Source organism: Dromaius novaehollandiae, chromosome 1 (genome assembly GCF_036370855.1).
Source record: "Dromaius novaehollandiae isolate bDroNov1 chromosome 1, bDroNov1.hap1, whole genome shotgun sequence".
NCBI classification, from domain to species: Eukaryota; Metazoa; Chordata; class Aves; order Casuariiformes; family Dromaiidae; genus Dromaius; species Dromaius novaehollandiae.
Genome location: NC_088098.1, coordinates 214749120 through 214764862, shown reverse-complemented (window position 1 = coordinate 214764862; position 15743 = coordinate 214749120). Strand labels below are relative to the sequence as shown.

Sequence of the window (15743 nt, the reverse complement as noted above, 5' to 3'; positions counted from 1 at the left end):
TTCGCAATGGCGGGGCTTGGCCTCCCCCTCTGCGAGGAGCAGGCTGGGGTGCCGCTTCCAAGTGGTGTCACTGAGCCGTGAGTCAGCTTCCAGGTGTAAAGTGCTCCTTCAGTGAAACCAAGGTCAATTAAAAACTGCCAGCTGCTGCTGCCAGACCAGAAGGTGGATGTAATCCATATGGATAATAAATTTAATATTTCCCTGTTAGGCAAGCGCAACATCAGCAATGCGTTAGGTTTTGTTAAAACCCAAGGGCTATGGACAGCCATAGGTTCAATAAAGCAGTCGGGTTTTGAAGATTTTTCACCAGAGAAATGGATCTGTTGTATTATAACTTTTCTGAAGCATCAGTGGGCTAATGTCTCTAAAACAGCTTTGGGTATTTAGGAAGGCTCACCCACCGAAAAGTTTTTTAAAACTACACTAATTTTCTGTGAGCTTCCAGTAATTCTCAGCTGTAGAGGCTCCTCAGTAAGTGCTGCAATGATGGACTTTGTAGAATTCTTGGAGGAAAAAAGGTACAACTTCAGAAAACGTCACTGTTCTTTGCCAAGAAAGGTGTGACAGATGGAATGCTTCATTCACATTTTATTTACTGTTTTCTAAATACACATTAGTAACAGGTTACAAGAGTTACAGGCAGAGAAACGCAACCACATTTTTTAAATGTAGTAACTCTACAGGCTCTCTGTAAAAGTGGTAAGAGATAAAAGCCACCTTTTGACACTTTCTAGAAAGTACTCATTCAAAAGCGTAGCTCTTAGTGAATCAGAGATTGAGTTCTGACGAACTGGAAAATCTTTTAGCATTAGGAACAAGAAAATAAGGGGGAGGAGAATGGAGAGAGCATAAAGAGAGGGGAAATTGTTCATTCCATACAGTTTTCCTCCATAGCTTCCCCCCCCCCCCCAAATCCATAAGAAAGCCATTCCTCATGTTATTTCCAAGGGAAACTGAGCGCATGATCTGCGTATCTCTGCTCAGTGCAGCCCTTCTCACAGGGCATAGCTACATGACTGCCTGAAGAAATTCACAGATAAGACTTTCACTGGGAAGGGCCTGCATCATAAGGACAGTTAAATACTTCAAAATACATTTCAAGTCTAAGCAATGATGCCAAATTCAAAAGGATTGGGGTGAAAATGAAACTCCCCCAAACAAGTCTTCTTCATAACTTCTCTGTTTATCTGTGAAGTATCCGAAGATCCTAGATTTAGAGTCTATGGCATGCGCTGAAGGTAACACTCATCACTCTTGCAACTTTGTATGTGGACCACATCAGCCTTCTCTAGAGTGGGAATATTTTTGATTAATTGCAGGTGTTTATTGCCAGTGAACTCAAGTAGCAATTCATATTCAGCAACCACGTCAACGAAGAGTATGGGTAACTTAAGCAGTGCATACGTTTGGTGATTTAAAGCACATGCAAATCTAAGTGAAGCTGTCTTCTCTTGGCAAGTTACTACCAGCATAACTTCTAGCATGACCAACTGTTTATATGCAAGTTGCATAATAGTGGATTCAAACTGGAAAAGGCCACTGAATCATTCTAATCACAGCCTCTTTCCATAGCAAAATCTTTGTCTACATTGTTAATCTTGCTGTTTCTTTTTTTTCTGAACGTTTCTAGATTCTTTCTTCTCTCCCTTCTGAATCCTGGATTTCTCGACAAACACTTCAATTCTCCTTGCATTGAACACTTGAATACTCCTTCCATTTCCCTGCCATCACCTGCAGCAATAAAGACTCCTCTCACCTTCTCCTAACATCCCTTAACAAGGGCTACATGAATGAAAGACCTCTTAGTATTTGTATATGGCTTCAGTCCCTTCATTATAATTGAACATTTTTAGATAATAAAGAGATATCAAGCCTAACAGCATACAGAGAAATCCATGAGTGATTTTTGCAGGACTCCACGAAGATGCTTTATTATCATGTTCTTCTCCTATAAGAAATCCCATCGTTCTGTGCACGTGCCTGTATCTGACAATGGCAACACACTACAGCTAGTAACTTATCATCAGCCCTAGCTTTGTGGTGTTTTTCTTTTCTAACACTTGATCTCTATTCAGTGGGTTTCTCAGCATAAGCCATTAAAGTGCGTGACTTAGGCTCGTTTTGTAGATGGAGGCGTTGAGGCAGACAGGCCTAGACCAGAATAAAAATGGAAGCTGGGCACCATGATGTGCAGCAGAGAATTGCTCAAAGTGAAAAGCCCAGCCCTGGGAGTGGGGTTCACAAGGCCGATGTACGTGCCAGTGCCTCTTGTATGCTGAACGGAGACTTGGGCACCTCAGAAGAGAGTTTGCAATACTATACAAGAGAACAGGAATACTTCCTACAAGACTGTAAGAATATGAGTGTATAGGAAGAAACAATCCTAGAAACCTTAAGGAGGAAAACAAATCACTAGATCTTTTGCTTGTGCTCAGCTCCTTATAGACAAATTAAGAAGTTTGTTCTGAGAGAAAGTATTCCACTCCAACAGTAAAATAATTTTTAGATGTTATTACTGATAAATTTCAAATGCTTTTCATGACTAGAGATGAAGTTGTGTTGTACCCTAAGTGCTTAATATGGCTTTGTGCTTGTACACTTTAATTCAGAAAAACTGTTGAGAACAAGAATCATCAATGCTGTTGACTGGTAAACAAAAAGCAAGTTATACCTCTAGGGCTCAGAGATAGCAGCTAGCTAGCTAGATGAAAAAGGAACAAACGCTTCAGAGAGAACATTCCTATAAACACACATTATAACATAGCTGACAGAGTGCAAAATTAAGGAACAGCTATAAATTTAGCTTAGTGCATAGCTGGAAGTAGCAACTGCATTTGTATAACATATATCTGACCATAATTCAAAGTGATTCACATATCACTTATTTCACATACTTGGTTAACATGCAGCACTACTGTGGTATTATAAATAGTATCTCATTCTTAAAAATGTTAAAGATGTTTATCCTGCTAAGAAATTTACAGACATCTCAAGTTTTACCCCAAATTCCTATTCCTCCCAAAGCCTGTTCTCATTCATGCCATTACACTTGTGGAAAATTTTACATCTCTGCATATGGAAGTTACTAAGAAATAACAGAGATGTGTGAGCAAGTGTACCTTTGCCTGATTTAGTCACCTAAGCATACATAAATGTGGATTAAAGTTTCCATATTTAACATAATGAACTGATGGATTAAAGCACTCGAGAAAGAAGAGACCTGGGTTCAGTTCCCTCCTCAGCTGTAGGGATTCAAACCCATATTTCCATGTCAGCAGAATTACTCCAGTTACTGTCTAGGCCAAGTTGGGGAATTCTTCATTTCTTGTTTAGACTATTATTAGGCTTTTTTTTAAAAAAGTCTGTTTTTACTGTGGGTGCTGCTACTGTCTGAAAAAAGGAAGGTGGATAGGAGCAAAAGGAAAGAGCAAATACTCCAGATTCTGGGGCTACAACAAAGCTATACATAGTGCTCCTGGTGCCTCCTCATATATGCCATTCAGCAGAAAATGCAGTAATAATTCAACTCTTTTTAATATTTTCATTTTACTGAAGCAGAATGGGTGAGTACCAATCCAGAGTTCTAAAAAGTGTGGATCAGCGTTGTTCCCCCTTCCAAATAAGAATCAAGCCCGTTGTTCTTAACACTGGATGAACTTAAGTTGATAGGAAACCAAATTACTACGAATAAGTAATCTTTTGGTCCTGACATACAAAAACTCCTGTTACAGTTAATGTAAAACCTATTCTCAAGGGCTTTGGTTAAAAAAAGAAATACTGCCAACAGCCCCCCAAAAGCTCTGTTACCACTAAATTCAGCAAAGGCTTATCTGCTTCAAGGCATAGATTTGATGAAAGTGGGTTCACATATGACATTTTACAGATCATCAGCTGAGTAGGTCATCACTGTGAATGTCCAACTGACCGGCAAACTCACGGTGGAAATAAGATTCACGTAGGAGTCACTTTGCTTTCTAAGTGGCATACAGCAACTTCTGGAATGGATTACTCCCATTTTATAATTCAGGACAGGAGTGGGAAAAAAATGTCCATCCTAATGCAGCTAAAACTAGAAGAATATGGTGACTCAAGCTGGAACTTGGCCAAAACATCCAGCTTACAATCATCAGGATTCACGAAAATTGCCAGGTTTAATGATTCTGAGGGCTTCAGTCCTACTTGCCAAGAATATGGTCACACTTACACCATGCTAGTGGACTGGTTTTGCACCAGTTCAGACAGGGAAGTGGTTTGTAACAGGCTGCCAATAGCTGCAGAGTGTGCATTTTTACCATCCACGTGCTGGTATGTGTTGTTCATGCAATTACAGCTTGGGACAACAGAACTATGTTCATCTCACTCTTTTTTACAACCATAACAAAGCACTTCTCCTTTATGCTGTTCACATGTAAGTATAGGGTAACAAGAGAATAGCTTCTTTGGGAAACGAGAACATGAGCAAGACTGAGCTTTGCAGCCCTGCGCTAAAAACTTGGAAGCAATGAAATTCTAAATATGACGGTTATTGGATGCCCTCTGGACCATTGTATTTTCTCTTCTGTCTCATTAGAGATAATGAGAAAATTCCAGAGGGTCTCTCATGCACACATAGCAATCTGGCTAGGGAAAGGCAGCTAAGATACTTTTAAACTTAATTAGCTGAGAATGAATCATCTTGAATGTGGACAGAAATTACGCTTAGTGCTGACATGCAGCTAGTGGAGTACAGTCGTCATAATAGCACAGACCAGGCTTAGAGGAAAAGGCCTGACCATTGTTATCACCTATTGTTTCCCCCTGCCTTACCTCTCTGACAATCTTGCACTAAACCCAAGCAAGCAGGTAAAATGCGTCCTTGGTGTTCTAACTATTTCACAGTGATGTAAGAAATGGCTCAATGTACAGAGGAAAACTGAGCCTCTGTTCTCCTAACGCAAAATACTAGGCATAACCTTATAGACAGGTTGTCTTTTCAGATGGAATCCGTCCTACTTACAGACCATCCCCTACATTTTGGGCACTGCTGAAGGGAGGTATGCCCCCAAAAAAGGCCAGGTCCAGGCAGAACAGGCTCAAACATTCAGAAGATCTGGGGGGCCTCTGAAAGTGTTTTCAGCATCCTTCTCCAGACAAGTACAATGTTCTAAGAAAAGGACTAGTTGTCTTTGATGCCTTCAGAATGTAAAAGCAAAGGTTCATGAGCATCCAAAGTAAAGTTCACCTCCACCCACAATCTTCTCACTTTGTAGGAACATCATTCTCTTTGCTACAGCTTCCTTGGTCGTTCACAGTGCCAGTCACATCATTGAAACACAGCTTCCTTGAAAGCAGAACAGAGCAGGGGCTTCCTCACAGGGTTCAGAAAAAAACCAAACAAAACCAAGTCGGCTTCACATGGCAACAGAAATCCTTTGTTTAAACCATTCAGACATAATCCCCTACTCATTTGCAGTCTGCACTATCCTTTACAGCCGTATTAAGAGTGTGCGCATGTGGGGAAACTTCTCTGCTGATCCACGAAAGCTTTGTGGGTGCTCTACACAGCGGCAGATGACAAAGCAGGGAGTGGAAAATCTGCTCCCCTGGGCTGTCCACTCTGTTGCAGCTCCATGACATCTTTCACTGCATCTGATCTCCAGATACCTGATTACTGAACCATCACATCACCCTTGCAATATAGGTTAAGGATCATTCCCATTTTCCAGTTGGAAATAAAAGAAGGGTGGAAATTAAGTGACTTTCCCCACAATTGCACAGCAGGTCAGAGGTGGAGGCAGAGACAGAATCAATCCTTAATCCAGGAATTGGACAATATTCCTTCTGTTTAGAATATGGACATATTCTGAAAGATCATATTGGTAAATACATTAAAGGAAAATCATCCCCCTGTTAGTGACTCTTAATCCAGATTAGCATGATTCTGAATTAGGCTGTAACTGTGTTTTAAAGGGAAACACTTAACCTAAGTTATCTCCGTGCTGTTACCATAATAAACAGACATTCTTACTTGTACCGAATTAGGCGAATAATCTTATTTTTCATGAAATCAGATGTATGTGGGTGAGAAGAATCTATGCAGAAACCATCACCCATGGCTATTTTTAGCACTTCTTCCACAAACACCTGGAAACTATTGATTTGCTTATTATCAGGCACCACCCAGAGTCTCTTTAAGTTCTGCCTAGTGTACTCCTCTTCTGGCAGGCCTTCCACACTTGCAACCCAATCTAAGGTCAAGTGGTTGGGATCTTGTAGGTAGCTGGATATTGAAGAGAGATTTCCATTGAAGCAATAGTAAAGTTTGGAACCTAGAAGCTTCAGGAAGAGACATGACGTGGAGAAGATATGAGCACTGAACACTTCCATATTGGAGGAAGACAGACTGTAGATCTGGGGTGCTTCTCGAACAGTGAAGTGGACAGTCTGTGTCTTCTGATCAAGGGTGATGTTGAGCATGGCATTCTTCTCAGCTTTAGAAAGCTCCACCTCCTTCTCCTGCAAGGCCTCAATCAGTGGTTGAATTTGATAAAAGTCTACCTCCCGTCGAAGTAAGCCCATTTCCTGAAAGTCTTCAGGGAGGTCCAAGTGGGAAGTTCTTAAGAAGTTCAGGATATAGCGGAAGATTTTGCCATCTCTGTCGATAAAGCAGTTGCCTTGGCTGTCCTTCTTGGTTGGCATCTTCCCACTAAACATGGCCCCCAACATGGAGTCTGGAAAGCTAGTCAGGGTGGACAGAGAGGTGGTATAGAGTTTTCCTCCAACATTGAGCGTGATAGGTTCTGACATGATGGAAAAATCACGATGCTGGCACTAATTCTAAAAAAAAAAAAAAAAAAAACAAACAAACAAAAAGAGAGAAAAAAAATCCAACACCACACATTTAGCTGCATTTACTTGTTCAAAAGAGTAAACTACAGGGGAAAAAGAGTCCTAAATATATAATGGTAATGTCATGACAATAATTCATCACAGAAAATAGAAATGGGAAATATTTTTGGAGGTTGTATCTTGAGAGCAAAAATGTTTTCTTCTCAAAATGGACTTGCCACAGTGCTTTGTCTAGTTCAAGTTAGCTAGTGCTGGAAATCACGAGTCTTCCAAAATGCTACAGTTATGCTAAATGCGGAATCTGTCCAGCTGATGTCTACAGAAGAACTAGTGCTGACTTCAAAGCAAGAGTTGTATCCTGTATCCCATATCCTTCATGAACACAGAATTTAGAGGGAAAAGAAGGAGCGGACAAGAACCAGACACCTCCCAACATCTTTGTGGCCTCTGAAGATATAATTAAAGCAACAAAGCTCTTGCAGCAGCATCCCCTGACACGTATTTGTATGCAGTCATCCTACCAGGGAGCAGTGCTGCAGTGCATGTAACAGTCTGCCATTCCACTCAGTAAAAATCCCCCAGGCTTTCTACTTCCAATATACTTTACCTTAGCAAATATTTCCTAGTTAATTGGGACCATATCTTCAGTTGACATAGCTTCTGTACAGCTCCTCTGCAGTCAGCTCAGACAAACTGAGGATGAGATTTTATGATGTTAAGCCATTCTAACTTCTCACTGTCTCTGAAAAGGACATACCTCTCCTCCCCCTCCACGATACATTCCTCCTCCCTTACACCAGCTCTGGTACTTTTCTGACCCCATGGTGAGTCAGGTTAGGGAGCAAAACCATCAGGGAACTACTGTTTTCTATTTAGTGTATGCTTCCGCTAGTTTAACTCCTTGAACCATCTTAGAACCAGAGGAATGCCAGGGCTGGTGCAAGGGAAGAGGAGGGAGCTGTGTTCCCCTTTCTGTTTCAGATCAGCTCTGCTGCACTGAAAAGCTGTGCCCTCATTTATGCTAGCTAAGGTCCTGGAAATCAAGCTGAGGATCTCTGCTCAGTTTCACTTGTGTTTTTCTGTTTGCTGAATCCAAATCCATCAACAGCTCCCTCGCAGTTTTATTGTTTGAATCCTGCAGATACTGCTGAAAAGAATATTTAAAAATCAGCAGAAATCCCATCAGTGTTTGCTTGCAGGGGTAGGAGGTTGCTCTTGTAGTAATTATGGTCATTCAACAGAAAGCAGCCAAACAGCTCCCTTAAGAATAAACTTAAGTGCAGACATTTCAATACCTAGTCATGGAATAATCATAGACACTATGACACCATTATCAGCTCTGGAGTCACAGCAAAATACAGATAGGGAGAACATGATCTTGTACTGTAACATCAATTCTTTTATGGCTGCTAAAACCAGGATAATGGTGGTAACAGCACTCCTTCCATCCCTGGATCCCTAAGCACTTTGCAAAAATTCACAAATGAAGGCTCAAAATAGCCTACTGACAGAGGTGATTATGAACCTAATTTCTCAGAACAGAAGACTAAAGCACAGAGAGCTTGAAGCCTCCACTCTCAAATCTTGGTGCCCACCTTAAGCTACTCTGAGCTTATTATTTGAACGACCAAGTATTCAACTGCAAGGGGACCAGTGGCTATTCACCACGTTATGTACCCTAAAACAAATACACTTGTAGATAACAAGCACATTTTGATATGAACAAGTTGTCCATGGTTACAGGTCACAGGAGCATCTATATTTAATTTCTAGTTGAAATCTAGCATTTCTCTCTATTATTTAGATTTCTTTAGCCTCTGACACACAGTGTATATGCCACTGCACAATAATTAATTAATGTAAAGAATCAGATTTCTAAATCCACTGGGTGCTTTGCCTGGGAATACCTTACTCCCATGTATTCAATAAAACTGGCAAATAAGGACATATATATACCCCAATATACCACCCCCCCATCTCAGCTGAAGACTTTTCTTGTAACTAACTTCCACCAAATACAGCCTGGGGGTGGGGGGGGGGAACAGAAAACAAAAAAAACCCCAACTATTTATTTTAGTGTTAAACTCCAGTCAGAACTGTGGAACATATTTCTCATATTTCACTCAGCATACTTCTTCCTCTTGAGGACTTCTACCCAATTTATAGAGTAAAGAGCTATTTAAAACAGATCATACATAGGCTTGCCTGGTCTAATTCTGTAGTATAAGTGACTGCCATGTATTTTTTCCCCTAAGGGCTTCTAATGCATCTGTAAAAGAGTTACTACAAACACAATCTGGCATTCACAAAAGCAGCCCAAAATGGATTTTTTTTTTTTTAGGTTTAGTCAAAGATCAAAAGCATTCCCAAAATCACACTGCAAATAACGCAGACTGTAGAATTAGGACTGACAGTGATCCCAAAAGCCACGTTTATTACTTCCCTCCGCTGCTACCACTCAGTCTGCTCTAGACTAAACAAACCAAAGTCTTCTATTCTTTCCTCATAAGTCATGTTTTCAGACCTCTGATCGTTTTTGAGACCAAGTCTGATCATCTGCACCAATGGAGTAGTTTTCTCATGTCCTCTGCCAGTCAGCCAGCTGCAAAGAGTGACACGTTTCCCTCAGTTTGCATGTGGCAGCCTTCACTTGGCATAGCCCGTTGTCAAGGGTTATGACCCAAAGACCACTGGATGGTTCAAATGTTCAGTGACAAGACATAGACTTCCATTTCAAAATCAACATCCACCCTAGGTTTATTCTGATTCCAGAACTTGCTGGCTATGTAAGCTGAATGAGAAGCAGATGTCTCGGTCCACTTTGAATGGACAATGTAAAAAAGAAAAATCTTATAACTGGATTCTTTATCAGTAGTCTTAAAGGGATGCAGCCAACAAAATAAGGCAGTAATATGAACTCTTCTAAATCAAAGATAATGTTTATGCTGCCAGCAATGGCATCAGAAATTCGATCAAGCTTTAACTCCAGTGCTAGCTCTGGCACTGGAAGAGTTCTGGGTGTATCAGCCAGGGCTCTGCACCCACGACGTGTCCCCCCTCCTCGTGAAGGTTCTGCTCTCCTCTCCCACGTCCAAGCCTGCACTGCTCACACACGTGCCCAAACCAGCTCCTTCAAAGTTCTGCTTATGGCCACGCAGCCTGCTGACCCATGAAGGATGTCCTGGAAGACTGAAATCCAGCAAGCTGCTCGTATTTTGTACGTCCCCACTGCCCCTGCACTGCATTCACTTTGAAAGAGTCTTGAATTAAACAGTTCATGATGTAAACATCTGGTAATGCCCTGTCCATAGGATAACTGTTATACAGATGCCATTCATAAAGTGGAATTAACGTATGATGAGCTAAACATCTGCTTTTGCTTAACTCATCTTGCTAGTTACAGTTTTGTATCTTTGCAGCACTGTACAAACAAGATAGATCTGATAGTCTGGCAACTTCTGAAGTACCAAAACCCAGCACAGATGAGCCTGCATACTTAGGCTGGATACATCACTAATTTGGACTTACTGCATTTATCAACCAGTGTATTTGATTCTAGCCAAGGAGTGAAAGTCAATCTTTGCTGCTTTTTCCTCATAAATGTTAACTCAAGGGCAGATGAAATGAATTGTCAGTTTGTTCATAAAACCAGCATTTGCAGCCCCTACCCTAGTTTATCAGGACCAGGTACTTCCCTAATGTAACAGAAAGGCTTTCCAAGAATGCAGTACAAGAGGTAACTTCAGTTTAGTGGCATTTACAGAAGAATGAGGTAAGACAGCATCTGATCTTGGACATGGGTGGCTGTAACTTGCAGTCAAAGCAGTAAAGACGAGCACAAATTGGGTTATGGGTCCTGGAAGCAGGAAATTGCAGTAAAGCATTTTGTGTAGCTGCTCCCAAAGTTATGCTTAAAATTCATTCAAATTAGATCAGCTAGAGATCTAATTGAGAGCTGAAGATGCAAATTTAGCTGAAGAGCACAGGATGTATTATGTGCTATTAGAGTGATTTGTATTTAAATGTACTTTTCTTAAAAAAAAAGTATTTAAAATTATGGAAAAAAGTCAATGGTTGATTTATAGTCATAATCTTTTAAAATAATTTAAATTATTAAATATATTCATTAAAATTGTTTTATTATATATTATGCAATAATTATAAAATATTATAATTATATATAGCAATATATTATAAAATATTTGAATTGAAAGAAACAAGCAGTGTTTCACACTGCAGCTTTTGGTAAAGTCAAACTACTGAATGCTGGAAGCTGCTATTTGAGCATTTGAACAAACCAGGGTTTATTAATTTTTTTAATTAGCTTTTACTAACAGGAGTATCTTCAGCAGGTGCAAAGATAACATTTCTGTAATGTCCTTCTATTCAACTAGCTTAGCTCATCAAATAATTGGGTCAAAGCTGGAAGAGTGACTGAGTTGAAATAGCAGGAAGGTATGAAACAATATGTGAAATGACGAAATCTACCCATTTTCACTTATCAAGGTCTTTGTGTTTATAATTATGAGCTCAGTTCCTTCATTATAGATAATACTTCATTTGTATAATAATTTTAAATGTAAAACATCTTTGGATAAGCTTATTTCCCCTCTTATGTATTCATCCCATTTAAGACAGCTTTAATTAGCAAATAAATAAAATTCTGTATACGTAATTTAACTGAGCTTTTGCCCTACTTGGGAAAAAATACCAGTATACAAATAATCATCTAAAAATGCATCACTCACAATTTGCTAACGCAAGTAAAATGTAAAGAAACAGAATAAATATTGCTAAGTATTTAACCACTTGGAAAAATGCGTACAGTTGTAGTGTATCCTAGTCAAAAATGCAGTTTGATGTAAAGTCTACAAGTTACAAACATGTTTTTATGGTTTCCAAAGAAACAGGGATCTTTCCTTCAGAAACCACACATACATATATATAGATATATGTGTGTATATATATACAAAGCACAGGAAAAAGCAATTTTTAAAATCAGTTTTCTGGTTGCTTATTCAGATTAAAATTGATAATTTAGATCATTCCAGTTAAAAATATTCTACCCCGAAATGGCAAGTTTATGAAACACGAAACAGATGTGCTAAGTTTAGCTCTGTTTAACAGTCTCACTGTGAAGATACTAAGAAAGCTGTCTCTGCATTAACAAAATACACATAATACTACTTTAAGCAGGAGCTATAAATACCAGCAGGGCTGGAGACAAGATGCAAAGGATACTAAACAGACTAGAAAACAAAATGAAGTTTTTTATTTGGGAAAATGTGTATCAGTACCTTGATTTCCCTGACGAGTAAACCCAAATACGAATACTTACCAGGAGTGAGAAAGTAAAAACAACACAGAAACTCAAGCAGCAGGAATTGATTATAAACACAGATTTAACTTTGCAAGTGGCAAGGAAGGAAAATGAGCCAACTGCTTGGGACTTCAGAGGCAACACGTAAGGCAGGGTTAATGGGCTGATCATACTGTCATTCAGAGACTCCCATTAATGAATGAATTAAACACTGAGCAGCAAAGTAATAGAGATACGTGATTTGGTAGAAGTGGATGATGATGAGCTGTTAAAACTGGGGTTTCCAAAGTGTAACCCACAGGCTGCTAATGGCCTTTGCAAGCTTTACATGTGACCTAGAAAAGGCTTTTAAAGTTGTGGCATTCCCTGACAGAACCAGCTAATGGATGCTCCGCCAGCTATAGCATCCTTTCCTGCCTCTCTGGTACCAAGGTCATCCTTGGTGTCGAGCTTTCAGCCTCTCAGATCCAGAACCAGCTGAATCCAATGGATTTGTCATGCAGTTGGAGCCCGGAGAGCTCTGCAACAACATATTGCAGACCCTGATGCTCCCCTACACAGAACCACAACAAGATGCAGTAATACATGGTCATTTACACAACCATTTTTCCTGTTTTAGTTGTGTACATAAGGTACTGCATTGCAGATTAATTTTCTAGTGTGGCCTTCAATATCCGACCAATAAAACATCCCTCCACCACTGAAACTTTGGAAACCCGTATTTAAGACTGTCAGCTTAGTTAAGAAATAGTCGAGGAGTAACAATGGACTGCAAAGTATACATACAGCAAAATAACAGATGAATTATTTAGGCTGGCACAATGAAGAATGCTTAAGTGGCAATAAAATTAAAGCAAGGCAGGGAACATTTATGATAAGCATCAGGAAGAAGAGCCAGACTAAAATCTATCTGGCTTTTGAATATTGCCCAAGAGAACTGGCAAGAGCTGCATCAGTTGGATAAATGTTAAAAGAGGCTGACTGGGTAATGCATTATAGGAAATAATTCTGTGTTGGTAGGGAACAGATTGATTTCAGTTAAAGAGGAGGTATGAAAAAAAAATTCTGGGCACCTCTTCATTGGCAGCTGGAGACTTTAAATATGGTTCTACAGGAAAACATAGTTTTTCCAATTATTGGGCTCCAGTCTCTTTCAGTAGAGTACATTAATGTCAAACACATAATCAACCAGAGGCATTTCCTTCTGCAGAACGCTTGTTCTGTTTTGGACTTTGTTCCAGATTCCCCACACTTGGCACGTATCACTTTGCTCCACCACGTCTTACTGAAACAGAACACTTCATTTTGAGGTAAAAATTCCAGTTTCCACAAAACACCAGAGTCCTAAGAATACCCATAAGTTGTGAAATGTAGCTCTGGGCGCACGCAGTGGTAGCAGTCCACTGGAACTCACACTGACTTCACCTGTACACTAACTCTGTGTCTTGACACTAACTCTGTGTCTTGTCCCTTTTGAAGATGATTTCTCAAAAGAAATCAAGACACTCAGCTAAGAGTTTGTGCCCCACTTCGTTATCGGAACTAGACAAACAGCCCCTAAGACAGTTCTGGGTAGCCTGAAGTCACCTAGGTGGTGACAGGTAGAGAAAACAAACAAGAATAACATAAGGAAGAGCAGAAACAAATAGTTTTTAGAAAAGAAACATAAAAACCTCAGTTCACCACTTACCTGGCCAAAGCCAGAGAAGCCAAAGCCAGCAGACAGCAAGTCACAGCTGAGTTTAAGGAGGGATTTGAGACAAGATCTGTAGCAGCAAGGTGCTTAAACTTCCCTTAGAGTGCAGCTGATCCACATTTACTTATCTATGTTGCTCCTTAAGTCTGGAAGATTAAACATGTGAGATATGGTTTCTCTACACTATGTGCTTACATATACTAACCTTAACGAGGCCAATCCATGCTCTCCCATGGCCGCAGGGCAGAAATTGATCCCACCTAATTTTGGACACTTGGCTGAGGCAATTCAAGATCCCAGTCACCTGAGGGTCTGTCTGGCAGAGGCAGGGTGACACTTGCAGAGGGCACTTCAGATCTTAGGTGGGTTAAATACGCCTCCAGAGGCGATTCCCTCCGGTAGGTCTAGCACAGCACTTTAGTTAGAGGCTTAACATTCGGTAGGGTGAAAGCAAGCACGGCGCGTGTGCCAAAAGCACTATACCCCGAAAGGCAGAGGCCTGGGGCTAAGAGCTAGCTTTGCTTCAGGCCTGCTGTTGTGCAACTGGAATTTTCCAGCCGGCGTTTCGCGAAGGCCGCTCACCTCCCTCCTCGCTCAGCTGATGCAGAATCGATTTCTGACTCAGCCAGCGGCGTGGGCTGGCACCAAGGATGCCAGTTTGGGGACGCGCAGGAGGGGACTCAAACTCCCAGCAGGCACAAGGCAGGAAACTGCAGCTGGCCTTTTCCTTCGGCCGTAAGGAAGGACCAGTATCAATCCGCTTTCTGTTGTGATACAGGGCAATAGGACAGAAGCACAGGCTGTTCACCCCAGCACTTTGGCGGATGGGTGGCTATCCGCTAGTGACTTGGATTTCATTTTCTCACGCGTGCTTCATTAGGCATGGGAATATCCCGCAGGAAAGCCTGCACGCGATCTCCCTAACATCCGCGATTTGGGCGGTGAGATGCTGCTCTTCCATCCCTCCCGATAACAGCAAGGTGCAGCGGCGCTGCCACCGCTAGGGAATGGCAGACTGCGTTTGGCCATCGCGCCGCAGCTCGCCCAGGCTGGCAGGCCGACGCGTCTTGCTCAGGGATGGAGCTGAAGGCAGAGGGTCACATATGTGATGCTCTGCAGATGCCGAATTCAGGCGATTCAGGCAGTTCTGGGCAAAGACACGGGGGAGGGAGGCGGGGGGGGGGGGGGAACACAGCTGGCGCCCAGCGTGCAAGAGCAAGAAGCGAGGTAAAACAGAGGTCGGGTTGGTACTGAGACGAGAGGAGCGATAGCATCAGCCCGCAGTGGGGAGGGGGAAACAGAGATGAGGCTTCGCGGCTATCGAAGGAGAAGGGTAGCAACAAGATGGAGATGGGGAGGGAGCGCAGAGGCAGAGGGAGAAGCAGCCGCAGCGATGTTCGGGAAATCGGAGTGGAAGCCCTGCCGCGGGGACCCTGCGCCCCGTCTCAGGGCAGCGGCTGTCATTTAAGCAGCTGATGCAACGTCCCCGCGCGGCCCGATGCGCCGGCGGGTCTCTACCGGCGCCAGGACCAGCCGCGGGATTCCCCGTGTCCCGTCCAAGCATCCCCGCGGCTATTCCGGTCCCTCCGCTGGACCCCGCGCGTCTCCCAGGGGCTGCTGCTCCCCGCAGCGCCGTGCCTCAGTTTCCCCGTCTGCATGGCCGGGGGGGGGGGGACCGCGACCCAGCGCCCCCCCTCGCCACCGCCCAGCGCCCCGCTCCGGCCCGGCAGCACCCACCTGCGCCGCCGAGCTGCGGCCCAGCCCCGGGCGCCGGCGGAGGGAGGCGGAGGGGCCGCGCCGGCGGGTGGGGGGGGGGGGGGGCGGGCGCCGCGCGCGGCTCCCTGGGAGTTGTAGTTCGCCGCCGCCCCGCCCCGGCCCCCAGCGCGGCCCGCCGGACTG

At 42.6% G+C, this 15743-nt stretch overlaps 1 protein-coding gene across 3 annotated transcripts; it reads right to left on the bottom strand.

Moving 5' to 3' along the window:
* Positions 1 to 570: 570 nt before the first annotated feature.
* On the bottom strand, positions 571 to 15655 carry KCTD21 (potassium channel tetramerization domain containing 21). 3 transcript variants are annotated; one of them, XM_064505192.1, is made up of 4 exons: positions 15582 to 15655; positions 13839 to 13990; positions 7436 to 7521; positions 571 to 6816 (listed from the first exon to the last, which is right to left on the bottom strand). In XM_064505192.1, exon 4 carries the CDS (start codon positions 6784 to 6786, stop codon positions 6004 to 6006), a length of 783 nt encoding a protein of 260 aa, XP_064361262.1. In that variant the 5' UTR covers positions 6787 to 6816; positions 7436 to 7521; positions 13839 to 13990; positions 15582 to 15655; the 3' UTR covers positions 571 to 6003. The 3 variants fall into 3 exon arrangements, with proteins under 3 accessions (XP_064361262.1, XP_064361260.1, XP_064361263.1); XM_064505190.1 differs by lacking the exon at positions 7436 to 7521; XM_064505193.1 differs by lacking the exons at positions 7436 to 7521; positions 13839 to 13990 and having other exon boundaries at positions 15582 to 15649.
* Between the last annotated feature and the right edge of the window lie 88 nt (positions 15656 to 15743).

Bases quoted from the DNA above. Each gene is read 5' to 3' on its own strand.
- KCTD21 (XM_064505192.1), bottom strand. From the start codon at position 6,786: ATGTCAGAACCTATCACGCTCAATGTTGGAGGAAAACTCTATACCACC.